Source organism: Rousettus aegyptiacus, unplaced genomic scaffold, assembly GCF_014176215.1.
Source record: "Rousettus aegyptiacus isolate mRouAeg1 unplaced genomic scaffold, mRouAeg1.p scaffold_m13_p_14, whole genome shotgun sequence".
Taxonomy (NCBI): Eukaryota; Metazoa; Chordata; class Mammalia; order Chiroptera; family Pteropodidae; genus Rousettus; species Rousettus aegyptiacus.
The window spans coordinates 54,993,000-55,020,036 of record NW_023416289.1 but is presented as its reverse complement, the minus strand read 5'-3'; the positions used below and the strand labels follow the sequence as shown (position 1 = coordinate 55,020,036).

Genomic DNA, 27,037 nt, shown 5'->3' with positions numbered 1-27,037 from the left:
TCCCCAACTTGCTCGGCTCTGTACCCACTCCCTCCCTCTGTCTGCCGGCCTTGTTGTGCTTGATTTGTTTTCTCCCTGAGCATCTCAGAGGACCCGTGTTCCCTCAGGGGGAAACTCTCAGGGGGAAATGCTGCCTTCTCGTTATTTCCTTCCTTCCTTCCTTCAAGAATCCTCGCGGGGTATCCACAGCGTGCCAGGCATTGTGCTATGTGCTCAAGCGTGTGCCATCTCAGGTGCTTTGCTGAGGTCACTTGAGAGGAAGACCCGTGGCTTATTCGTGGATGTGGCCCTCAGCACGCCCTCCATCGACACTGCTAAAAACGCCACAAGGCCACTGACCGATCTGCTTCCTGAGAGCCTGCAACAGTGACTCCTGCGACAGACATGGTGGCGTCTGAGGCCCAGGGTTCGTGAGGACAGAGAGTCACAGACTCGAGAAAGAAGATGTGAACGAGACATCCACGCGAGGAGAGAGCACACTTCTGAAGACAAATCGCAGGATGAAAAAAACACTCAGCCGTTCAGCCCGCAGAACAAGGACCCTCAGATCACCAGGCTTCTCACAGTAACGTGATGCCGAAAGGCACAGGCCCCTAATTAAGAAAAATGCAGCAGAAACCGACTGCGAGCTGGCAGAGGGTGGAGGAGGCAGAGATGCAGAAGACAAAGCCGTGAGCTGGGTCTCCCGGCCAGGCCAACACGCGTGGGGGGCCGCTAACGAGCGGAGGGCTGGGGGTGAGGGCGCGAAACACCGGCCAGGAAGACGGGGAGGTGAAGCCACACAGGGCGTGAGTCAGCCTGAGGGACCGGCTGGCCAGGCCTCTGCAGTTCGGAGGCCAGGCGCCCTAGGTGGAGCGCCACCTGTGGGCCAGCAGTGGTACTCACACAGGTGGCGCACCTGCCAAGCCTGCATCTCTGGATGGGTCAAACAAGAGGCCAATACTCTGGGAGGGGGCTCGGGTGAGGGCAGCTTTAAGGAACGCAGCAAACTGCGCTGGGCCGGGCAGTGCGTGCCCAGCCAGCCGCCGATCCCTCCGTTTGAAAACTCCGTGCTGAGACCTGCCTCCGAGGGCCTGGGCGAACCCGAGGCAGACCCCTCGTGGAGCTGATGGACTAACTGAACAATCCCTCGTGTGAAGGGGACATCAGGACTGGGGGGCGGTGAGTGACATGCCTTGCAGAGGAGGGTCAGGAGGGCAGGACAACGTCCTTGGGGAAACCGTGTGAGCTGATGCTTTAAGATGGGATCAGCATTCTAACAGAAGCATCCGGGCAGGTGCAGCAAAGTCCTGGGGAAGGAGCAAGCCTGGGTGGGGAGCGCGGAGCGCGAGGAGGCCGGCGAGGGGAGGCTGGCGTGGGCGGGACGGGTGGGCGGCAGGCGATGGACCTGAGGCGGGGCTGGAGGGGCGGGGCTGGAGGGGCGGGGCTGGAGGGGCGGGGCTGGAGGGGCGGGGCTGGAGGGGCGGGGCTGGAGGGGCGGGGCTGGAGGGGCGGGGCTGGAGGGGCGGGGCTGGAGGGGCGGGGCTGGAGGGGCGGGGCGTCACAGGGCCAGGCGGCTGTGTTTGGGGCTCTGCCTCTGCCGCCTGATGCGGGAGGTGGGAAGAGCTCAGGATTCAGTCCCGAGGCCTGGGTCCAGTCCCCGCGGTCCCAGTGAGGGTGTGATGAGTAACCCCCGTCTCCTCAGCCGGACCAAGTGCGGGGGACCCGACAAGTGCTTTCGAGGTCATAAACCGCCTTCCACACTTCGGGGCTGGTTTGTCAGACTCTGAGCCCGAGGCCCCACCCCCACCCCGCCGGCTCTGTCCCCCGCTGTCACCCAGTGAGTGCGGGAAGAGGCTACTTGGCAGTCAGCGGAAGCGCGGACACAGAATGCTCAGCGTTTGATGGCTCTGCTCTCCCGGGGATCAAAGGCAGGGCTCTGCCTTCAGGCTGTACACCTCCCGTGCAGTTCCACTCCTCCAGCTAGAGAGCCCGTGGGGAGGGTCAGGACTGGCCTGCGAGGCTGGTGGGGAGCAGGTTCTTCCCTCCCTTTTAGGATGCAGCCCCGGGGAGAAGACCCATTGTTTCAGGGAGAGCCAGAGTTTCAGCACACTCTGCTGAAAAGTCAGTGAGCACCTGCTGAGGCCGTGGCTTCTTTAAGAGAGAGTCGGTTGACTGCCGGCAGGTGCCTCATCACGCCGTGGTTAAGCAGATGGGCACTAGGGCCCTGGCCAGGGCTCAAACACCTTTCCTTTCACTGCCTAAGCCTCGATTTCCTTCCTTAGTTGTCAAATGGTACCGATGCCTTACAGGGTTGGAGATTAAATATGATAGTGCTTGTGTGTGAGTGTGTACGCACATGTGCAGGCACGCTGGCAAGAAAGTGTGCATTCATTCATTCATTCATCCATGCATCGTTCATTCATTCACGCGTCATTCATTCATTCACGCAACCGGGATCACCTACGTGCCAGGCACTGTGCTCTGCAGTGGAAACAAAACGATGATAAGACCGTCATCCTTGGACAGCCCACAAGCCTTGGGCAGATGGGGACACTGGGAGGCACCCCGAAGCGGGGCGCCAGGCGCCCTGCAGGGTCAGTGTGCACGACAGGAGCGCGGCTGAGCCCCGAGGGGATGCGTGAGGTGGGGGCGGGCTTCCTGGCATGGTGGGGACCGAGGCGGGAGGGGGTGCCGGCCAGTGACAGAGCAGAGCCTGCTCCAGGAACCGCGCGCAGGGCATGATGGGGAAGGTGGGGGGACGCGTGGCTCCAGAAGGGGCCTGGGTGACGACCATCGAGGTCCCTCCCTGCGGGGCACACCCGAGACAATGTCCAACGGAACGCAAGACTACGGGCGTGAGATTTAACACACCCGCTGGTGGCGGACCTGTGTGTCCTTCTCATCGCAGCCCCTGAATTCCTTCCTCACTCACGCTGGGTCTGGCCTTTCGCAGAGCATTCTGCAAATTCTGAGCTTCTCGGCTGGGGAGGCCACCCCAGGTGTGGTCCTGGGCCCCACATGGCGTAGGAAAGGGGAGACGCGGACGCAGTGCTGGACACGAGAGGAGGGAAGTGGGGGGCCGAGACGTGTCCTGGGAGGTGAGCCAGCAAACATTCTGGGGCGTCTGAGGAACAAGGCCAGGGATACGGGGCGTCAGAGCCAGCATGCAGGGGAGGTAGCCGAGGTACAAAAACGTGTCTTAGATTTGCAGACTCCCACCTGGAGGACACTGGGGTATAACAGATCCGCCTGCCTTTGCGAAATGCTTATGTGACAGACATGGTCAGATGGGGACTTCTGGGCTGAGCGAGACGTACAGAGTGGCAGCTCTCCGCACAGTTCTGGACCAAGACTCTGGGCCTTCCGTCTCTACCTCTGGTAAGAGCTGCAAAGCCAACGGATAAGTGACTTTGCTGCAGACAGACCCTCGAAGCCCACTTTTTGGGGAGCGTGCCTGAAAAGTGAACCGTGGAGCCCAAGACTCCTACATCCCCAGAGCTGAGCTTCCTCATCTCCACACTGGGAAAAGTAACACCGACCTCACACAGCGGCTGCGAAGATTCACCCCGACACCGTGTTAGAGTCAAAGAGAGTTAAACGACTTGGCCAAGGCTGCACGGTTAGGACGCGGCTGAGCTGAACCTGGCCCCAGGTGAGCGGCCCCACCTGCTCTTGCAGGTGCAGGGCAGACCACCTCCGTCCCGGCAGCGAGGGGGAGGGAGGGGGTGCTCTTGAGGCAACGCCGCTCACTTCGGGGACCTCCGCTATCTGCAGAGCACGGCAGGGCACGAAGACCGATGGCTGAGGAAGAAACTCACTCGCGAGCGCAAAAGGAACGCGGGAAAATGTCATCATCTAGATTTTTGGAGGAATGTTAATTCCTCTGCTGTGTGCAGTGCTGCTGAGCTTATCTGCACCCATGAGTACGCAGCACGCGGCGTGGGGACCCCTGGGCCTCGGAGGCTGCAAGGCGGGTGAGTTTGGGAGCAGCAGACTGAGCACCGTGTGGCTCTTCGGGTAGAAATGCCCATGTGGCAAGAACGCTATCGCACATGGAACGATGCAGGGCGGAAACCACGGCGACCCCCTCCCTCTCCGTGTGCTGGCGCGTGCAAGACCTATTTACGAGTGCAACAGCTCGCGCCAGCATGCTACGGCTCCTGTGGGCCCTTCTGGAGAGACTGCCTTCCTCTGCTGCAGGGACGTCCTTTAGGTCTGTTACGGGACCTACGGCCTCAGGGAACTGCTAATTCTGAACTAAAAGTCGTTCATCGTCAAAAGTGGAGCGCACGTGCACACAGGTCACAAGCTATGATCACCTGGGGTCTAGTGAGCCTCAGGCGAGTCTCCCCAACTGAGTGCTCGTCGGCACGGCCAGCACACGCCCCATGCTCCCCCCGTCACGGCATGGCCTCTGCCCTCCGCAGGCCAGCACACGCCCCCCATCAAGGCACGGCCTCTGCCCTCTGCGACACGAGCTGCAGGATGTCAGCCGCCTCGCATCACCAGCCGCGCCACTGGGGGCCAGTGGGGTCTCAGTAAATCCTGACTGAATCGAACAACCGAGGTAATGAGCAACTGAGTCGCGACCCGAGAATCCTGCAGTGGCGACAGCCCTTAAGACTGAGGTCTTCCTGGCCCGTCCCCGCATTTCCGGACCCTCTGCCGGGCCTCTCGCCGCACGGGGCTGGCCTCGCTGGCTGGCCAGGCTGTCCCCACGCTCTGTTTCATCCTTGTGTACCCAGAGATGAAGGGCGAGAGGTTACCGGTGGGTAGCGCCTGCCACCAGAGCCATAGTCGGCAGGGCCGTCATCGCGGGACGGGAAAAGACCTAGAAAGCCTGTCCCCTGCCCGGGGCCTCCGTGTTCCCTCACAAGGCCCCCTCCCGTGCCAGCCCCATTCATGCCCGTGGGTCTGGTTCCCGGGACAACGTGGCCGGCTGTGCCGTCAGGGGAGTGGCAGGCATCACCCTCTGCTGAAGTGGACTTGTTTGGGGACCTCCTTCATTAAGCACATCCTCCTGGGGGGGGGGGGGTCCAAGCCGAAACCAGCTCAGAGGACACATCCCATGTGGCCATGTACTGACGTCTGCTGGAACTCAGCGAGACGGATCCTGAGACCTCTCCCGAGTAATTTCACATCCCGGCCTTGGGGAGACGCCATCGCAAACACCGGGGCAGACCCGACGCTCGGTTACGAAATTCGCCCCTTTCGGGAATCAGCGCAAGTGCTGTGACCTCCTCGCGGGCTGACGGGCGCTGTCGGCCGTCTCCTCTGGGTGCCGCCCTAACGCTCCCGAGCGCACTGCCGCGTGGGAGTGGCGTCACGACTCTGCACGTGTGGACGTGAAGCGTGGCGAAGTCAACGGTCGCGGGGCCGGGCAAGAGGAGACCGGCGACCTGGGCTCACGGCGGGCCGAGGCGCCCCCCGCCGGCCCCCCTCCCATCCCCTCCGCTTCTCCAGGAAGGAGGCGCGGGAGACACATTTTTTCGCCAGATTCCTCACCGAGCGCCGCGGGCCTGCCTGGCTGGGAGCCCGTGTCCCTGCAAAGAGGTGACCGTCCACCCTTCTCCCTCCGCAGGCACCTGGCGGATCAGCAGCGCCGGTCTCGCTCCCGCTCATCGGAAAAATGCAGCCAGCTCTTCAAGGGACCTGACATCAGGGTCCTGCGAGCTACGGAGCACAGTATGAACCTCACAGTGGGTGCGTGTGTGTGTGTGTGTGTGTGTATGTGAGAAAGAGAGAGAGAGAGAGAGACAGAAGCAGCTTCTGAGGCTGCGCTGTTCTTTTCCTCGCTTTTAAAAGACCAAATGTGCTGAACACGGGGCTGACGGGGGTGGGCGTGGGCCGGGCCGGGGCGGGGGGAGGCTTCTCGCATTCTCGTTGGGCATCATTGTACTTCACCGTCGTCTCAGAGAAGATGCCTTTCTTCCTTTCAGAGATGACTGCGAGCACTCTGCAGCACTCTGAAGTGTGACTCTGTCATCAAGACTGAGCTAACACTTCTTTCCAGAAAGAACACGCCTCTCATCTTTCCCACGGAGGATGGAAGGACCGAGCTAACCTAAAGGAGCATCCTTCGGAAGCGGTTTTTTAAGAATGCCTGTGTCGGGCAAGGGGGGCGAACTTCAAAAGTCCTTTGCTGCTGCCAGGCGCTTGTGAGTGGCCTACACGGGCGTCTATGAAACGCCTCGGTGCCCCTCCCCTCTCCCGCCTCTTGCTTCCGCAGACACTTATATTTAGTGTACCCCGCGTGCTACGTTAGCCACTGGGGCCTCCGCTGGGGAGAGCAGTCGGCTGCCCCTTCCCTCAGCAGCAGCGACTTTGCTTTTATCATCAGGACACTGAATTCTCAGAAATAAGCTAAGCACGAGCCTGGAGAAGCGAGTCACGCAAAACACAGACGACTCCGTCTCACGACCCCCAGCACCCAGGTTTGAGTGCCACCCTTCACCCCACTGCCCTCAATCCCCCCAGCACTCTGGCCTCCCCCAGATGAGGCGTCCTCACCTCTCAGCTGCTGGAAGCAGGAGGCACTGCTGTCTGGCTCCAGGGGGTGCCTCAGGACCCCGTTGCTGGGCTTGGGTCTCTCGTACTCTCTTTCGGGGAGCATGGCCTGCTCGCTCTCCATGGCGGGGTCTGAGTGTGGGGGCAGAGACTGTGGAAACCCGAACATCAAGAGGGAAGAGAAGAAGAGTAAGGCACCGCAGAGCAGGAAGCCACCCCACCAGGCTCCGATCCAGCGGGGGTCGTCCGGAGTGATGTCCAGGTTGCCTGCAATCAGAGGGGGTGGAGTTAGCAGGCGGGGGCGGGGCCGGGATCTGGCTGAGCTTGTTCGGTAGGGGGAACGGATGGGCCGAGGGCTCTGCAAAGGGCCTGGGGCAGCGGGGACTGGGTGCCGGGCAAAGCAGCCCGTCCTCCAGGTCGGCCCTTCTGTTTCCGCCAAAGCTGAAGGCCGATCGCTTTCCTTCCTTAATTTTCTCGTCTACCCTGTGCTTGTATCAGTCTGCGAGAAGCCAGACACCCTCTGAATTTGGACTGAAACGGACTGGCTGGTTTGGCAGCGCTGCCAAGGTGTGCTAACAGAAACACGAGAAAACAGTAACATGTACCCCTCAAGGGTACATGTTATGTTTTCAGTAGGTGTACTCACTCGTACCCCACCCCGACCCCCAAAGCAGCTCATCGGACATCCCGTTCGACACCCCGCTCCCTGTCTTAAATCGGTGTCACAGGTCATCGGCGGCGGCACGGAACAGAAGTCGAGAGCCGGGATTCGTGGGCTGAAACCCTGCCCGCTGCTCAGTCTGTGACCTCAGCCCCGCGGTCTGAACGCTGCGCCTCAGCTGACGGCTCTGCCCAGCACTGTTCTTAACCCCGTCAGGTGCTTGGGAAGACGAAACGCGGCATCCTGGTCACAAAGTGCTCACGAGGGCTCCTGGCACCTGTATGAGCACTTAATCGATGCGAGCTTCGTATTTACGGCTCGAGTCCTGTTTCCAGGCTGTGAGTGGACGGGTCACTCGCACCTCGGCGGCGGCCTGTGGTTTGGGGCCATCCCTCTACTGGCGAGCTTTGCAGCCAGCTTACGCGTTTAAAGGCAGTGCGCGTGTGGTTTGGCGGTCTCGTGCCGTTATTTCTTTTGACTTGTCAGCTGCCGTCACAGAGACATAGACTACGGCTTATCCTTCGGTGGGTTTTTCCCCCTCCTCTCCACAATTCTTTTTCCTAGCAGCACCCCTAGATGAGCTGCTTAGAAGTGTCTCTTTGACAATGATCGCATGCCCCTAGAGCCTGGAAGGAAATTCTTGGAGACCTGGGCCATTGAATATGAGCTAAGAATTAACAAGGCTGAAAGCTTGGACCAGATGGATGGACAGACTTGGAAGAAAAATGACCGCAAACACCAGATGACCGCCGTTCGTAAAAGGCTCTCCCTGAAGACTCTTTGGCTAACACTGAAGACAATGCCTGCTGTCATTCACCGAGGGCTTCCTCTGCACCGGGCCATATGCAGAGTGCGTTCTTAACCGTTCTGGTTAGACCTTCCCACAGTCCTACAGAGTCTTTTTATGATCCCTACTTTATAGAGCTAAAGAAATCGAGGCTTAGACACGTTAGGGACCTCGCCCTCGTCCACAGAGTTAAAGATGGAGCACGAGCATCCAGATGCCCAGGACCATGCTTGTTACCCCTCTGCTACACTGGAGGGCCCTCTTGATTGGCTGGACCTTGTTTTGGGCTCCCTGGAGGCCCCTCGGTACATGGCCGACTCCTGAGCTTTGTGCAATAAGCCTGAGACCACCAGCTCCACGGGCAGGCGGGAGGTCAGCATTTGGAACACTGCTGCCCTCTGTCCTGCAGAAAGCAATAACCAGGACACAGCGATGGGCCAGGTGTTTCCGCAGAGCTGCACGCTGGAGAGGACCACGTGTGTGTGAGCTTCGGGGGGCTTGATGCTGTATCCGGGCTCCGCCCCTTATGAGCACGTGATCCTGGGCAAGCGCCTGACCCTTCCTGAGCCTTACTTAGTTTCATCAACAGCAAAATACAGATGACCTCCAAGGGCGAGGCAGTGAGCGAAAATCACCCGACACACAGTAGGCTTTTTGTACACAGCAGCTCCTATAATTTATACTTTTAGGTATGCTTTTATATGAACCAGAATTTTGAGATTAAGATTTTTATTTTATTTTATTTTTAAAAAGAGGGTGGCTTGGAAAGACAGGAGGTGATCTGAAAAGCATCTTTATGCAAATAAGAAAGGATAAAAAGAGTAGGACTGCCTTGGGCAGCTGAGCGGGAACATTCTCCCCGGCCACTGACCGCGAGTCTTCCTTCACCCACTGCCAAGCAATGAAGGAAGACAAAAGACGGCGGAAGGAAGCCCCGGCATTCCCCTCCATTGTCTACGGGCCCCGGCAGGGGCGACCGGGAGCTGCCGGCTGGGCGCCAGTCGACACGGAAATCCTGGCAGCTGTTTGAGGGACCAAAATGAGTGGCACGTAGGGTCATGTTGCAGCTGGGAAGCTAGCGACTCCCTTCTGCGTGGGGGACGATATCCCGGGCGGAGGGGCTGCCGTGGGGGACGTGGCTGTTTACGTGGCTGTGTCAACTCGCTCCCCGAGGTGCCTGCGTGTGCGCGGAAAGCCGGCGTTTGCTCACAGTTCCCGAGACGGGGTAGAGCACGGGACCCGTGTCAGAACTGATGTATGTATTTTTCTCTGTTTCAAGCACACAGAGCCCTGCAGCAGGGAGAGGAATAGCATGCTGGGAAGAAACCAGGAGGCTCTGGCGCACGCTGCCCGCCGGACGGGGTGGGCTTAGCGAACCAAGTGTCAGCCTTGGTATTTTGGTCGTTTTTGGGAGAGCAAGCAATGCTGGAACCCAGTCTGAGGACCGTCTTTTCTCAGGACGTCCCTTCTCTGCCCATCTCCCCAGTGAACGGCGTGTTTATGAGGCATTTTGGCGAGCTGGCTCGGCAGACAGCTGCTCCGGTATGATCGAGGCTGACGGGGAGTCGCCCACGCTGGCTGGCAAAGGGTGGCGTGGCGGGAGCATGGACGTCTGCGTCTGGGGTCCGTCTCCGAGGACGTGGAGGGCCACGCCTCCCTCGCCGTGAAGCCAGGCGTCACTTGCCGCTGTCGTCCCCCCTCCCATGAGATGCGGGCAGGGGACACGTGCCACGTCACTTCTGTGTGCGGGTAGGAACGTGCGAGCTGCTGTGCCGCTCGCTGCGCTGTGTTCCAAGGCCTGACCACGGAAATGTGGGAAGCCCTCCTAAGCTGGTGCTTGAGAAGCTACGATGAGCAAGAGGTCCCCGCTGACCTGCTTCGGGCAAACAGCACGAGCAAGAAATAAACCTTTCGTATTCGAAGTCACTCGGCTTCGGGGGAGTGTTTGTTACCGCAGCAGAACCTCGCCTACCCTGACTGATACAAAAGGCTTAGGGAATAAAAATTCATGCTCGTTAGTCACAGTGGCCCTAGGCAGGCTCGGAACAGCAAAAGTATCGTTTTAGGTGAAGTTTGGAACGAGGCGTGAAAACCTCTTCACTTTTCTTTTCAAATTGCTTCCGGTTGGGATCTTGGTCTTAAAAACACGACTGCACCTCCAATCCGTCTCGTGGACGTAGCTGTGTCGAACCACCAGGGGAACCAGAACCAGCGATGAAGAAAGATGTTGAAAAGAACGGGGCGCGGCCAGGACCCCAGGGGTGGCGCCCCCAGGGCCCTCTGTGAGAGGCCTGGCGGGGCTCCCTCCGGCCTCCTGCCCACCCCTCGGTCGTTCCGGGCACTCGGGACAGATGGCTGAGCGGGAGCGGAGGTGGAGCACGGAGAACCCCGCACTGGGTCACCACGCCGGACGCGGCCGCTGGCCGTGGGGCACGGCCTGGGCCTGCCTGGCTCAGGGGGCGGCAGGCTTGGAAGGGTCCCGTTTTGCAAGATCCATTTTTTCCTAACCCTGCCGCGTCCTGCAACACATGTTGGAATCTGACATTCAGAGTGTTTCTGTGGTTCGGCTGGGTAAGTTCGGCAAGCTTTGGGCGGACGACTGCTCTCTCTGCTGAAGGTCACGTAAACATGTGGGATGGAGCCTTCCTCTCATTTCCGAGGACCATTATCATTACAAGTTGGAAAGAAAAGTCCCCGGAAATAGGGTTGAACCAGCTTGAAACCAACCAACCGAACGACCCATGAGGATACCCTGGACCACGAGGAGGACGAATCGAAGCAAAACAAGGACGTTAACTCCTCGTTCTTGGGCCATTCCGACGGGTAAGTGAAGCTACGGCTCGCTGGGAAGGCCATTTACCTATTTCTCTAACCTATTTTGAGGAAACTTTTGCTCTGGGACCCAAGAATTCCAAGAGCATCGTTAAGATACAGAGCTAATTGGAAAGCGGAGACGGGAAGGGGCCGAGGGTGGAGGGCAGCGGGGGACACTTGGGACGCCAGCCGCTGGGCTAAGTAGTCCGAGAAGAACGAATCGGTGACAGCGGCCAGCCCTGGAGTGGCAGGCGGGTCCCTGCAGCCTGTCGACCTTACTCGGGAAGCAAATGGACGGACACACAGTCTGCCAGCCACCAACACCGCGTGGTGGTCGCGCGCCTCAGGATGAGTCTGCACCGCCTCCCAAAGGCCCCCGCCGCGGAAGGGGCCGCCTTCCGGCTCCATTTCCGGGGTGGCTTCTGGGGAGCAAGCGGCTGGGTTTGGGGCCGGACGGGCAGGCCTGGGCTGCACCCCCGCAGCTGTGGGTGAGCTGATGTCTTAGGTGACTCGTTCTGAAACCAAGTGGCTGTGTGCATGGCCTCTGCACACTCGTGCTTAAGGACACACTCCCAGAGTTTGGACAGTCTGAAAGAGGGGGGCTCTGCCTTAGCTGGTGAGGAAGAGCTAGGGGAGGGTCACCCCTCAAACAACTGAGAACCCCATGCTCAAAATACAGCCCCAAACCACTCACAGACAGAACAAGTTTCAGTCACAAGGTTGAGAACAATAAAAACTGCGGGGAACTACAGAGTTCTGTGGCTGGCTCCCTCGCGGGATAAGTTGCCTTCTCCTGCCCTCTGCTGGTGCGGAGCTGTGCCTCCGGACGCGAGACAAAAGACAGTCACAAGGCATCCTTCCGTTCCGAGACACGTCTCGGAACCCCGTGTTAACGGCTGAGAGGAGAAGCCTCCCCGGACAGAACGGAAATGCACCCATCTGCCCAACTCAAGCTGCGAAGGAGCCCAGGCTCACGGGTGAGGTGGCGTCACCCTGGGCCTTGACGGACGGGGACAGACATTGGACTGAATGGGGTGGCCGAGGGAGCAGCCTGAGCAAACACGCGGCACGCTGAGGGGACCGTGAGCGGAACAGCTAAGCCGCCTCCAGCCACCCAGGCCCCGAGAAAAGACGCGATTTCGTTCCCGGGAGGGAGCCTGTCGAGGGGACGCTTGACATGGGAATACCCACACCTGCTCAGGACACCCGGGTTTACACAGATAGAGCCCTTGGACGGGGGACGTCCCTGTGCCTCTCCAGGCCTCGGTTTCCTCATCTGCAAAATGCACGAGTTGGGAGAGAATGATGTCTGAGGTTTTCTTTGCTTAGACGATTCTGGTCATCTACAGGCCTTGATTCCAGGGGGCCACTGCTGGGCTCCTGAGTGCAAACTACGCTGCCCGGCCACGTGACTTCTCTCTCCAGGTGGGCTTCTTCATTGCACCGGCGCGTGACCCTTCCCCGACCCCGTCTGCCACCCCTGCCTCGTGCTGCCTTTGGGGAAGTGACGGAAGCCGGCTTCTTTGTCCCCATAAGCAAGACGGCAGCAGCCTCGCTTCACCTGCTGTTTCTCTGACCCTCATCCCACTTGGACAAGGGTCTGAAGGGCCGAGTGACCACAAGGCAGCAGCGTCCAGAACGCCCCCGCCCCCAACGGACCCAGCCCTTTAAAAGAGTCAACAAATAAGGCTGCGTCCGATTCCTTTCGTTCCTCCCCCCACTTGGAAATCTGTAGCATCCTTAGCTACGAGTAAATATATCCGCGGGACTAATGGCGCAGATCACAAAGTGACTTGACTGGATGCAAAGCCGCATTCTTTCTTGGGGGTGAATTGGCAAACGCAGCACTGTCGTGAGGTGGCGTGTGGAGAACGCTGGGACGGGGAGTCCTCGTCCATCCCGGGGGTCGATCGGCATCGGAGAAGCTGGAATGGCTTCCTGCTCACTGTTTTCAGAGAGAAAGGAAACGGGCCTCCTCTACTCACTCAATTCACTGCGCGGGAAGACAGCGTCTTCTTTGGGGATCTTTTCGGTCACGTTGTGACCATCTGTGGCAGGCAGTATCTAAGAGTCTACGACGATGCCCAGTGTCCTTGGCATTCACGTCCTTACGTAACGATCCCTTCTCAGTATGGACTGGAAGGAGCAATGAGCTGTCACTTCTGCAGCTGGGTTCTAAAAAGACCAGGGCTTTTGTCTCGAGGGCTCTCTCTCGCCCTCTCTTGGGGAACCACGATGGCACAGCCCAGGTGAGCTCTGACACGCCTGCAGGCCAGGTGGACACCTCGACCGCAGCCTCTGTGAGAGACCCTGAGCCAGAACCACCCAGCTCGGCCCACAGAAATCAACTGTGAGATAGTAACTGTTGCTGTAAGTCACTAAGTTTGGGGTAATTTGTTACACAGCGATAGACCACGAATACAACACATGACTAGCTTTGGCCATGGAAATGTAAGTAGAAATAATGTGTGTCATTTCTGAGCAGCAGCCCATGTACGACCTGCCACAGTCTGGTTTTCTGCTTTGGCAAGTGGGCAGGCTGGGGTCAGATGAAGCTTCTGTGATCCCAGGTCCTGGAGTGACCACGATGAGCCACTTCTCAGCCTCCCCAGCACCATCAACCTGCACTGGACATGCAGTGTGACCGAGGAATGAACTCTGGTTGTATAAAGCCACTTAGGTCTGAGAATGGTCCGTTACCACGGCATAGCCCAGCCCAGCCTGCCTCGCACGCTGTTCGAAGTGTGCCACGGAAGTGGAGGGTCCGGAGCCATCCAAGAAACGCACTTGCCCTTCCCGCTAAGCCCACAAGAAGAGCTGATCGAAACGGCTTGAGTTGTGGCGTATTTCCTTATTAAGGCCGGCACGAGAGTGTCGCACAGGAAGGACTGCCGAATGTTCTGTGCACACGCACTTCCCGAACACGTGCTCCAACTTTTGGTGGCGAAAGCAGGGTCCTCGTCTAGGCTGATGGACCAGCGTTCAATGACAGTCTGTATATGGCAGGCACGTCCGCCTCTATCCCCTCATTCGACTCTTAGAGTATATGCCTACGAAGCGGATCTAGTTCTCGTCACCCTTAGTTCACTGACGGGGAAAACGACAGGGTTTACTCGGCCTCTAGGCAGAGGCTGGAAGAAGGCAGACGTGAGCCCGGGCCCTCTGAACCCGCCCCGCATATGCTCGTCCTAGCTGATCTCAGGCAGGCCGCCGGCTTCAGGGGCGGACACGTTAGGGCTGCCACTTTGCAGGAAAGCCTTAGAGCCCATAAGCTGGGTTCTGTACAAGGGGGAGGGGGCGGGGCAATGTTTGCGGACGGCAGTTAGTAATTGAGATGGGGTCCTTACTTGTGTCAATGAAGACGGCATCCACATAGATTTTGGTACAGAAAGAGCCCAGGATAAAGCCACAGGCTGGTCCGAACACCAGCATCGTGAACAGGATTCCTGGAAAGAGAAGAAACAGAGGTCAGATGGGGAGCGGAGGCCAGGCGATGAGCAAACTAGTCAGAGATCTACGAGATTATTTTGCATCGCTCAGACGAGATGTCTGGTTATACAAACGACGTCATGGGAATTAGTGCGAAAATCCTAGAGGAGGAAAACCTTCATTTCTAATTTCGAGAAAGTCTACTGAAACACTCTGTGTTATGCAAGAATTCTATAATATTTTTGTAGGTTGATTTAAAATGTGCATGGGGCTTGATGACACTTATTTTTAGAGGACTCCATCCCACATCATACCAAACATCGAAATACAGACACACTTATCATTAAAACATTTTTTGGACATAAACATCTTTGGGGGGAAAAAAATTGATTTCATTTTGCTTTTCCATCTATTTGTCATTATATGTAATTCGTTTTAATTTACGGTCGGCTACAAATTCTCGGCTCTCATTGTGCAAACTCAGGAACTCTTGTAAAGTGAGAAAAATTGGAGACACAAATTATTTACAAACGTAATAAAATGTTTAAGGGCATTAAATTTGGCAAGCAGCGAGGCTGATGGGATGGTGTGCTTGAGAACATTTAATTAGGCATTGATTCGTCTCGGCTTCGCAGTCCCCAACACCCCCACCCCGTATTTTAGGGTTGCTATCCTTTGTTATCGTTAAGAGTCGTTCAGACTTGAACTTTCCTGTACGCCTTGCAAAGATGGCTCTGAGCACGCACTTAGGGAGCAGGAGGATACGGTACTTGGAACTTTCCACAAACCTTTCGAATCGCTTCAGAGAAAATACTGAGCTCGAATGAAAACCCACGGTCTCTAACTAAATTTCAGTTTGGTAGCTATGACCCAAGCACCTACAGTTCTCCAGACCCTGGAGATAAGTACAGGAGTAAAGAAGTGGCTGTTTCCTCAAGAAGCTGGCCACCTACGGGGACAATCAATACACATCCCAATGCAACCCAAGCAGCGAGCACAGGGGGTGGGGGTGGGGGGTGGTGCCGACCGGTCCCCACGGGCTCATGGAGAACCAGGCAGGAAACGACCCCCGCCAGAGGGACCCCAAGCTCCGTGGAGGGCCAGCAGCACACGAACTCAGCCGGAGGACATCCAGTGCCGTCACCACGAAGCCACTCGGGTGCGCATCTGTCCAATCGGTGTGTACTGAGCTCCTTCTCAGCGCCAAGCCGTATCCTCAGGAAGTGGGATTCGGCGTTGGAACGGACGGTCAACATGCCTGGCTGTCCAGCAGCTCGTCGGCTTGGACGGGGGCAAAACCATCACGGCTTAAGGAACCACAGACGGGAGGGAGCTCGGCTGGCTTCTGAGACTCAGCAGAGCAACCCCTATCTGCGCCTTTTACAGAAGCCAGAACCCCAAACAATTCCCCGGAACAGTGCTTACGAGGAATGGTGTTTGATGAAGGAGGGGATGAGAGAGAGTGGCTCCCATCACGGGAATGGGCCTGAAGCCACGCTCGGCGACATCTTACTCTGACTTGGAGCAACCTACAAGTCCAGTGTCTCGAAACGGCCGCCCCCACGGCCAGATCCCACCTTTGTCCCTGTTGACCAGTGTGCAGAGGAACCGCCTCTGTCCCACGAGCACGCTAGCCCTGGTCCGCCCCCACTCAGAGGGGGAGCCAAACAGAGGCAGCTGAGAAAGCGGGGGTCTTACCGGAAAGGTCGAGGATATGGGGATCTTTCAGGTATGGACCGGAATTGGGGGGGCCTGTCCTTAGTGGGGTGGGGTGAGGGAACAGAGCCAGCCTTGGCCCCATCCCCTGGGTGAAGGACAGCGAGGCAGGACGAGACATAACGGGTGCCCAAGGCCAGAGCAGCACCCAAGGTGGACTGAAGGAGCTTCCGCTTCAAGGCAAAACCGTGCCCGGAGGGACACGGCCCTTGGGGCCCTGGCGTCAGGCAGGTGACAAGCTGCCGGCCTGGAGCAGCGTCCCAGAGTGACAGGAGACTCACAGACCCTCCTCGGACTCACCGTGAGGCTGAGGTGGCCCCTCCCCTGCCGGGCCCACGAGGGCCAGGGTGAGAACCTGCACACCGACGCCCTCCCCACCCCCATCCTAGCTTCGCCAACTGAGTCTGCGACCCCCTCAAGAGTTTCACGGGCTGCATGCCCCTCCCCAGCAGCCCCTCCCCTGTCCCCGGGGAGGTGCGTGTGTGCCCACACTTCTGTGCCGTCCAAAAAGGTCCCCGCAGGCTTCACCCCCACAACCCGAGCGTCTTTGTCACCACCGGCCGCAGGATATGGGACCCACCCTAACACCGCAATGACGAAGACAGCGTGCTTCCGGCACGAGGGACAGCTGGTACCCCACAGAAGCAGGCGCGACTTACGACGACGCGTCCGTATGACGTGGTGTCCCTGGATGTGCTGGGACAACTCGAACTTGTAGGGGGATAAAAAAATTTAAAAAAAAACCACAGCGGCAGCTTCCCCACTCCAGCTGGGTCAGCGGGGCGAAGGCCGCTCTGCAAACTCCGTCTGCTGCCGAAAGCCAAGCCAGACAGGCCGCCCAGAAACCCAGGGACCTCGCCCAGCGGCCTGCTCGCTTCGAAATCTGACAAGTCCGTTCGTATTTCTGAGGGTCACGGTGTGGGCGGACACCTGCCCTGACGTGATACACATGCTCCCTGCGTCTCGGTTTGTGCCTCTGTGGAGTGGGCGGGCAAGAGCCCCTCCCTCAGGGGGTCAGATGCACCAAAAAGACTCCAGAAATGTTCCTGGAACAGACTTTCTCAAAAAAAAAAAAAAAAAAAAACACGAGCTGTTGGTTATTCTTCTTGCTGGGGCTTCTAACAACAGATTTTTCTTCTTGTTTTATGAGTTTTTCTTTTTTGATCACTTAGGCAAGAGATGCTCACCCTTAGTGAATGTGGAAAATATGGAGACTGACATAAAAAAATAAATACCATACCTCTCCTTATTTCCTTTTGGGCATCACTGCATTTGTACCGTATTTCTTCTCATGTGTTTTTGCATTGGTGGGACCAAACAGCTTCATTTAAAAAACGAAACCTCTTTTTTTTTTTTTCATTTAAAAGAAACACATGCTCATGGAGATCTGAGAACAAACCGAGGATGGAGAGGCATCGTGACCTGGTGGCCAAGAACACAGAACTGGCCAGCGTCTGCACTCACTAGCTGTGTGACCTTGGAAGAGTTAGTTACCTTCTCTGGACCTCCATGCTCTGCCCGAGAATGATGATGATAATAATAGTACCGACTCTCACAAGGCTGCTTCGAGATTTAAGTGATTAATGCACACAAAGGGCTATCCGTAGAGCCCAGCACACAGTAAGTGCTCAATAAATTCTAGCTATTATTATTATTACCAGGGAAGATGGCGCAAATCACCATCTTCCACGACCCAGAAAAAAAGACTGATGTTCGTTAGATATTCCCTTCCAGTCTGTCTCTATACATGACTTTGACTTTTTTTTTTTTAGAATAATTTAAAAATAAATATCTAACACAGTCCTCCTAAAAAAACCTGGAAACAAATGATAACATTTTCTAAGGAATGCATTTTTTAAAGAACAGAATTATCTACTGCAGTAGAATTTAAGGTGCTGGGGGAAAAAAGAGCATTTCAAGGGCCCTGCATGTGTCAGCTGCCCTCAGGACAGTGGTGAAGGGGATAGAGGCTGGATCCACACGGCTCAGCGCCCAAGGCCGCTGGGGCCTCATGTGACAGCTGTGACTTCTTAGCAGAGACTGAGACAGCACTGAGCAGGGCAGGGGAAGGCGGAGCTGAGGTTTCTGTGTCGGACTGGATGAAAGACCCTCAGGGGAAGTCTGTATTTTTCTGTGGAGGGATCCTGATTTGCCTGGGCGAAGCCACAGCTTTCAAGCCTCTATCTCTTCTGATGTAACTGAGGTTAAACAAAAAAAAATTCTGGTAGGGTTCATGTTATGATAACCATGTTTTTGTGGACCAAAAAATCAGAAGCTGACAGAGGTTACTCCGTTGCCTCAGGCCACACGGCCAGCACATGACAGAGGTGCATTTGAACTCGGGCCTCTAGGACTACCTCGGTTCTTAGAGAAAGAATAGATAGGACAGCGTGGTACAGCGGGGAAGCCTCTGGAATCAGCCAGACCTAGGCTTGGCTCCTGGCTGCTACACGTCTCGATTTTTAGATGACTCATTTCCTAACTCTGAGTCTAGGAATAAGAACACTGAGAATTAGAGGCAGTGCATGCAAAGCTACTGGTACCTAGAATATAGTAGATGCTTTCTAGAATTCTCTTTGTGTCTGAGGGGTGGTGAGTCCAAGAAGGGAGGCCTGCGTGGCTGGTTTCCCCTAAGCACAAGTCTGTTTCTTCACCAAGACTCAGAGTGAGTTTCTATTTTAATTCTGAATGGAGACTCCTCAAGTGGGTGGAGTGCAGAAGGAGCTCGGGGCAGCTGTGGCTTTTCCCCACTAGAGGGCAGCATCAGCCCAGAAAAGACACAGAGCCGGCTTCTTGGGCTTCCTGTCCCTCCCTCTTCCCTTCCTAACTGCCCACAAAACCAACCCTCCGTCAGCACGTGGCTTTTCTCTCTCCCACCTGCCTTCTGTGCCCTTGCTTTATACAAATGAATTCTTCCACCTGGAAATCTGCAGACCGAAACGGCTCCCCTGAGAAAGAGTGTTTGCATCACACTGGGCATGAATCAAACGTGATCCATAACCAGCAGGAAACCCACAAAACATGGGACCCACATGTCTCCGGTGCCCACTGCCAAGAGCCCGATGGCATTACATCACTCACCTGGCTAACCTCTCAGGGACAGGCGGAGGGAAGCCGGGATGAGGCCGCTACACACGGCCGAATACGGACTATGTTTATAACAAAAAGTTTATCAACAAAACATCAACGCTACTAAGGCCACGCGGTCCGTGCAAGACTTTACAAGCCATTCCCCACCGTGTCAGAACTGCCCCTTCTTAAGTCAGTCATATTCCTGGGTCGCACGTTGGAGTCACCTGGGAAACTTGAAAAAACAGTATTAACGCCTAGGTCCTGCCCCCCGGGGTCGAGCGTAGCAGGTCCGGGGTGCAGCCCGGGGACCACAATGGTTTCCAAGCTCTCCAGGTGATTTTATGTGCAGCCAGATTGAGGACCACTGGGCTCTATCCTTTACCCAAAATGCATCTGGGCATGGGGAAGAGGGAAGGACAGGACTGTGATCGCTATGTGACGTCAGCCCTGAAAGGTGGACGGGCAGCTGGATACCGAATGCGGCCAGAATGAGGTCACTGGGCACGGTGGCAGAACCCGGGTCTCTCGTGCAGCCAGCCACAGCAGCCCGCATGCCACCACCACTGTGCACCCCACCACGGCAGCGGCCCCCAAGCTTTGGGGCACCACGGACCGGCGCTCCTATGAGAATCTAACGCCTGACGACCTGAGGTGGAGCTGAGGGGGTGATCTGGCACTGGGGAGCGGCTGCACATAAAGATGAAGTTTCGCTTGCTTGTCCACCACTCGTTTCCTGCTATGTGGCCCGGTTCCTAACAGCTGATGGACCGGTACCAGTCCATAGCCCTGGGGGCAGGGGACCGCTGGCCTACAGAACTTGGCCCAGTAGACCTGGTGTGGCCCCTGTTTCTCCCTCCCCTCCATGCACCAAAGGTCTGCTCTTCATTCAACATCTGCCTTAAATGGCACCTCCTCCAGAGGGCCTTCCGAGATTTTCTCTCTTCTTCCCTTCCCTCTCCTGCCATGGCACCTAGGCTGAGAATTCTTCCATAGTGCTGCTTATAGTCCTCCTGAGTCTAAAAATACAGTTCCCTGCAGCAGGCATGCCATGATAACTGCAGGCTCAGGAAAGGCAGAGAACTTTGTTTTCCGCAGGGGCGATGGAGCCCTGTGCCTGGAGAAGGAAGCCCATGTCTGTCTGTTGAACTACGAACCGATTACTACCCATAGGAAGCGCCAGCGTTACGGAGAACAATGTGTCTGATGAAGGCCACAGGGCACGACAAGGCTACGCTTCCTGGGGACGCTCGGGAAGGACGTGGCCTTGGTCGAAGCTGCAGTGTTGGCAATCTGGTTGTATCGGGCCCGCGATCAACCTTCCCTTCCTCCCCTGCTGCCCAGCAAGGCCCTACCAGGGTGAAGGCGCACGTGCCTTTGGGAGAACCCACTGTCGGCAGGGGCCGGCCTCTGGTGGCGGGCGCCCTGGCCAGTGCCCCCGTGGGAACGAGATCTCAGGGCTGGAGCTGCCTGTGAAGTTTCCCGTAGCTTTGTTTGCACGAGGCCGGTCCCAAGGAGCAAGGCTGGGGCTGGCTGACTCTCTTTGAAGCAAGCGAGGACACTCCCGTCCTCCCCCACCCTCCTTTAGAGCCGCTGAAAAACGCCGGGCCCCCGAGCGAGCAGAGAATGATAAGGTGAGCACTAGGAAGCCACGAGCCATGCAGGCAGGAAGCCCACCCACACGAACCACAGGCGGCGTCTTCCTGAAGGGCCCGCTTCCTGCCGGCGTGCTGTGCCGAGCGGGGTTTTCCTAGAAGCTCCTCTGCGAGTCCTTCCTCTAACAGTGGCGACGTTCATGGCTTCCCGCCGTCCCCACGCTCGGCCTCCAGCAGGCGGCAGTGGAGAGATGGCCCGCGGGAAGCTTAGCCTCTGGGCTGGGCCCATGGCCACCTCAGCAGGAGGCTGTGGTAAAAGCATCCGACCTGCCCCAGACCGGGGCGCTCCAGCGGCACCGTGTCCCCCACATCCATTGTTGGAGTCCTCATGCCCCAGAAGCTCAGACTGTGACTACGTTTGGAGATACGGCCTTTAAAGAGGTGATTAAGTTAAAACGAGGCCTTCGGGTGGGCCCTAGTCCAGCAGGACTGGTGTCCTTAGCAGAAGAGATGAGGCAAGACCACGTGAGGACGCAGGGAGGAGGCGGCTGTCTGCCAGCCTGGGGGAGAGGCCTCGGCCTCAGGGGGAGCCGGCCCTGCCGCGGCACCTTGATCCTGGACTTCCGGCCTCCGGCACGCCGAGGAAACAATCGCCTCCTCTTTAAGCCACGTGGTTTGTGAGACATTGATGTGGCAGCTCGAGCAAACTAATACATCCCGCCAGGCCGGTGTGAGGACCGCACGTGACAGTGACGAGTGCCACCCCAATGGACAGGGGACGTCAGACGCGTAAGGAGAGTCGACGGACGCTCACGAGGCTGGCCCGGCACTCCTTCGTGGCAGGCAGGGATCGACACACGGCGCCCTGGGCGAGCGCGAGGGCTGTCCGGGCGTCAACCAGCAGGGAGCCGAGTCCGTGTGCGTGGGACCCCTGCCCACCTCATTGCGGCCGAAGCCCTCGCTGCGCCCGGCAGGCGGCCGGCTCTGGCGCAGGTCTGCTGAACGCCGGGCACGGACGAGTGGTTTTCGCACGGGGTGTGGGCGTGAAGTGTGCTAGAAGAACCACGGAAACCCAGACGGGGGCGGGGGGGCGCTTCTTCAGAGCCGAGGGCTAGAGACAGGACCACTACCGGTGGCGATGACGAGGGGGGTGCTGGCGACCGGCACTGAGAGCCGGCAGCCGAGGGCCGGACGCCAGCACCGACGCGCTCTCTCGTTTAGTCCATGCCGCGAGCCTGGCGGCAGGTACGCTCCTGCCTTGCACAGCAGGAAACTGAGGCACGGAAAGACCAAGTGGCCCAATGGTACTTACGGTCCGTGGGAAGTGGAAATAAGGACAAAGACCCAGGATTTAAGAACCGCGAGGGCGGAGGGGGAGGGCGGTCAGGAGACAGCCCGGGCCAGGGCGGAGCGGACGGAGAGCCCCTGGACGTGAGCGGACAGCTCGGGGAGGCCCTCGCACACGAGCATGGGTCTGTGTTGCTGGCGTGCAGGTCGCCGAGCTCCAGAAACCCAGAGCGATGATGGGCCGGGCCTCGGGGAGACAGCAGGCCCCAGCGTCCCAGGCCCGGCCCGGCCCCGGTGGCGGGCCTCCCACAGGTCGGTCCCTAGTTCTTGCTGAGTATTTCTCGCCCACCGAAACGGTCAGGTGTCGGCCTCCCGGAGCGAGCTCGCTTCATCTTCACTGCTGAGGACTGACGACCCACGGTCACTTCCGACCTGACGGCAGGAGCAACGTGGCTCCCACGAAGCCCTTCTCAGGCGCCAGGGGCTTTAGACACGGTCTGCAATCTCGTCCGCACCCTGCCCGGAGATGTGGGTCGTTTCATCTCCCGTTGACCAGTGGAGAAACTGAGGCGCAGAGACGGCAGCTTCCCAGCCTGCAGCCACGCGACTGGATCGGAGCTCAGGCTCTGTGGGACCCCCAGTCCCGCGCTTCCCCCCGCCTGCCACCTGACAGGAGGAAACGGCCGTGGAAATCCTTCTGACAGGTTCTAAAGGAACCGGGCTCCGCAGGGTGCTGCAGGACCCACTCTGAGCCTTCGCCCGCCTGTCGCCTGAAGCAGATAGAAGAGCCTCAAGTATGTACACACATGCCCCTGGGGCGCGCTGCTCCCCGCCTAGTGTGGGGGGACCTCTGCGCCTTAATTTACCATCCTCAAGTCAGCAAGCGTGCCTTCCCCGAGAGACGAACGCGTCTGCATTTCCTCCCGTCTGCCACCAGAGGGCACCAGACACCGTCTCATGCCGGGGCCGGGCTGCAGGCGTGTGGCAGGGGGGTTTGCAGTTCAAGGTGAGCATCACCCACCCGCTCCTCGGAGTGGCTTCTCTGCCAGTTGGAGGACATGGTGGCAGGTGACTCGGCAGATCTGTGGCCATTAGTGACGGTCCCCGTGCTGTGTCTGGCAAGAAAACAGCCTTTCCAGAAGGCCCGTCACGGTGCGGGGAGGCCGGCGAGACCGTCACGGATCAGCCCAGCCGCGGTGTGACCACCTCCCTCCCTCACTGCCACGGTCTGTGCTTGACTCGCCTTCCTAAACCTCGCGGAACCCTGCTCCTCGCCTGCTTGAGACCGTCATGACATAAAGCCCGAACTTGGGGCCGGGCACCGTCACGGGTGGGGGCAGGGCCGAGACGCCAGGCTGCACGACCCCGCGCCGTGCCGGGTGGCCTGGCCTCTGAGAGCAGGCTGGGGGGCGCCGGGAGGGGCCCAGTCTCCCACCGAGTGCCCGCTGCAGGGCACGGGCTGGCCGGGCTGGAGGCACACGCCCAGCAGCAAGCGCGGAGTTCGAGGAAGCCAGCGAGCGTCCACCTAGTCTGGGCCAAGCGCAGTGATCAGGCACTGGGCAGGGAGGGTGGGCTGCTGGGGGGTCCCTGGGCATGGCCCGCCAGCCTGTCAGTGGACTCGGACTCCGGCCCGGGTCTCTGGACAGGAGACCCTCCCCATGATCAAACGAGCGGAAGCCCAGCTGTCAGTCAGAGAGGACCAGATAGGGGCGGGCGTCCAGGGCTGACGCCGCTTTCTAAAGAGGACCCCATGCACGCGTCTTGATTTTTATGTCGACTTTAGTCACTCCTGCCCCTTTGGGAAGGAACCAGACACCCCTGTTTATGGAGCGGTCGGTGAGAAGGACCCCGATCTTCTGTGTGTGCTTGAGAAAGTACCAGAAGATTGCCCTGACGAAAATCCTAGAACCTTAGAACTGGGGACCATCGTGTCTACCTTCCTGACGCTCAGCAGGAAAACCTGAACTTACAACCCTGACACCCGGACGCTCTGTCTCCACTTGAACACCTCCAGTGACGAGGAGCTCACTACCTACTAAGACAGCCAGTCCGCCTGTGCCCAGAGCCATCTAGCAGGTATAGGCCAGGAACGCTGCTAACAGCTCCCGCAACGAAGAGCAATCTCGGCTAAAACGCCTCCGGTGCCGAGGCTGAGAACCCCGGCCCCACACGCTGGGCTGCAGTGGGTCTCGGAGCCCTGCATGGCTCCCGTGCGAGGAGGCTGGGGGGGGGGGGTGCGGGGCGAGCATGAGGCTCTGTGTGGTGTGGACTGTCATCCAGTACTTAGAACTGAACACGCTTGAAGAGTACACTTGTTTCTACCAGCGAAAGAGAAAAAACAAAGGAAAAAACCCTGACCCCTACGATTGTAGAAGGTCTCGATGATCTCTGAAAACCAGAATGAGCACTCTCGTCTGCTGGTTCCCGGCCGACCCTGCTGTGGAGTCACATGTGCCCCCAGAACTTCCCCCTTCCACGCGTGGGGGGGGCGGGGTGTCGTGGGGTGAGGAGAAGGAACTAAGCCCACACACTGCGGTGCACACCCAAGGAGCTCGCTTTTCACCGACCGTGACACTAAGAGGTCAAGCTGGCTGGCCTACTCCGCCCTGCCCGCTGCTCGGCTCGGGATTCGACTCCCAGTCTCTCGACTCTGCACTGACGCTCCGGCTTTCAAAGTGAGCCCCTGCGACTGCCAGGCGGGGTGAGGGACGGAGCTAGCTGTGTGGACCTCCGGGTCTTCCCTGTGTCCCCCTCCTCCGTTCTGCTGTGAGGACTTCCGCGCAAGCTTCGCAGTGGCCTCGATAATGTTCCCAGAAAGATGTGGCCGCGTCTGGGGTAATCTGTGAACGTGACCTCATTTGGAATAAAGGATCTCTGCGGAGGTAATTAAGCATCTCGAGATGTGACCACCTGGATTCCCCCAGTGGGCCCATCAAGCCAAGTGTCCTTCGAGTGCACACGTAGAGGAGAGACAGACGGAGAAGAGAAGGCCACGTGAAGCCCGAGGCTGCAGTGACAGTCGCAAACCAAGGAACACCCGCAGCCACCAGAAGCCGGAAGGAGGCCTCCTCCCCACAGCCTCCGGTGGGCGTGCGGCCCTGCCCGCACCTCGACTGCAGACTCCTGGGTCCTGGAACCACGAGCAGATAAATTCCCATTGTTTTAAACCACCAGGTTTGTGGTAATTTTTTTGTGGCAGCCCCAGGAAATGAATACGGCTTTCTTTAAAGAAAGAGTCCCATGGCCAAACGTGTGCGGCTGCGAAGGTTTCACATTTTGCACCGTCTGGACTCTCCTGAGACTCATTCACTAACTGAGGAAGGTCCTGGGGTCCACGAGGAGGGAAGAGAGGTGTCCCAGCGCCGTCTCCGCTCCCCGCTTCGCCACGGAGGCATCTCGCACCGCGTGCGCACCCCGCAGGAAGGGCCGACCGGCACCACTGCTCTGCCCGCCCCCTGGCGACGGCTGAGGAAAGAGTTTAGAGACCTTCCTGGGTCCGGAGCAAGTTACTCAGTGGCAGAAGTGAGAGCCTGTCACATCCGGGCCCCAAAGCACGAAGAGGACACAGCCCGTGTGAGTCGCCTGCTAGGAATGACCCTACAAACGGCCGGTCGCCATAAACCCTTGGTCATGGAGGGGTCACTCGGAGTCCCCAAGATGGTCCAGCCCTCCTCACCCCGCTTTGCTTTGTCCCCTCCGATCCTTGCTGTCCTTTCTGTGTCCCTCCGCCCCGAACATGCTGCCGAGCTGAACAACGGACTTGAAAGAGTCACACGTCTGTTTTTTAAATTGCGCTACAATTCCCATCGCACAGAATTTACCGCCTCGTCCACTCTGAGGTGCACAGTTCGGCGGCGTTAAGCACATTCGCACCTGTGGCACAATCCCCCGAACGCTTTTCTAAAAAACAGAAGATATTTTTAAGGGATGGAAAACGCCCAGTATAAAAGCGAAGAGCACAGACTAGAATGATGAAGGCCCGGGGACTCGCCACGAGCCCCGGCCGTCACCAGCCCCTGGTCGGTTTCCCACACACGTCCCCATCTGCTTCCTCTGTGGCATTCCAGGGGCTTTCTTTCAAAGAGAGAGACAAAACCATGACGCTGTCGCCACACCCCCGGCATTTAGTAGTAACTGTAGGGGGTTATTTAAGCTTCGAAGCCCTTCTTCACCCTCCAAACGATGGCGTGAGCGGCTACCCAGTCCCACGGCAGAGCAGGGGGCCGACGCTCCGAGGCTGAGTGACCGACCGCCTCCGGACGCCGATGTGGAGACAGGTTTTCTGAATCGGAGCCTCGTGTTCTTCCCAGCCCGCCTTTGCCGCCTGGGGCGGATGACTCGCCCGCCGGAGCCGCTTCTGAATGAGCCCGGTGCCCACGCACCGGAAGCGAGTCCCCAGCGCGCTGACCTCCCGGATTCTAATTCGGGCGGCCTCCCAGATTGCCTTGTATACAGATTGCTGCTGTATTTTCTTATTATAAAGGCATAAAAGTGATTGCAGTTAAGTCATCTCCACTATTCTACGTTTTATTTTTAGTGCTTTGGGGGAGAGGCGAGAGAGAAATCGAGAGAGTGGATTCACGTCACCTGGGTGGGTTCTCTGCCACCGCTCCTGGAGAGGGTTTTCCCTAATGACTCACTCGGTGACTCATCTGTAATTCTACAGAGCTCTGTAGAGGGCTGGGGGCCTTTCGATGAGAACGAGAGATGAATGGAAAGGAATACTCGTGGCCGAAGGCCGCCTCCTCGCCCGCAGGCCTGGTGGCATTGGGGCTCCCTCTGCCCTGGGCCTGTTGATGGCGATGGGTGTTGACTCTGCTGACCGCACGAGAACCGACGAATCTAGGCCCGGTCTACCGACTACCTGACGTCGATCTCGTACCTTCTACCACGCTGCACTGAATCTACCTGCTTCCACATCCGGGCTGGTCTACTTCGATCGGAGTTTCCGAGCCTCGCCACCGTTGGTTGACGCGATGGGGGGAAGCAGTCTCGGTTGCGCAGGGCTGTCCTGCGCATTGCAGGATGCTGAGCAGCGCCCCCAGCGGTGACCTCTTAGCTGCCCCAATCTGGTCCCTGCTCGGTTACTGCCAAACGCCCCCCAGAGGCAGGAGCGTCCCCGACTGGACGGCATGCAGTCACGAGGGTGGCACCTCCGCCGTCTTCCTCTTTGCCACCCCTGTGCCTCTC

The 27,037-nt window shown here is 58.1% G+C and overlaps 1 protein-coding gene across 3 annotated transcripts in view; it reads right to left on the bottom strand.

Moving 5' to 3' along the window:
- SLCO3A1 (solute carrier organic anion transporter family member 3A1) overlaps positions 1–27,037 on the bottom strand; it is a 241,280-nt gene that overhangs the window by 70,243 nt on the left and 144,000 nt on the right. For all 3 annotated transcript variants that reach the window (XM_016151673.2, XM_016151674.2, XM_016151672.2), the window contains exons 3-4: positions 14,099–14,197; positions 6,493–6,756 (exon numbers count right to left, since the gene is read on the bottom strand). In XM_016151673.2, coding sequence (XP_016007159.2) covers positions 6,493–6,756; positions 14,099–14,197 — 363 coding nt within the window. The remainder of the gene's footprint in view (positions 1–6,492; positions 6,757–14,098; positions 14,198–27,037) is intronic.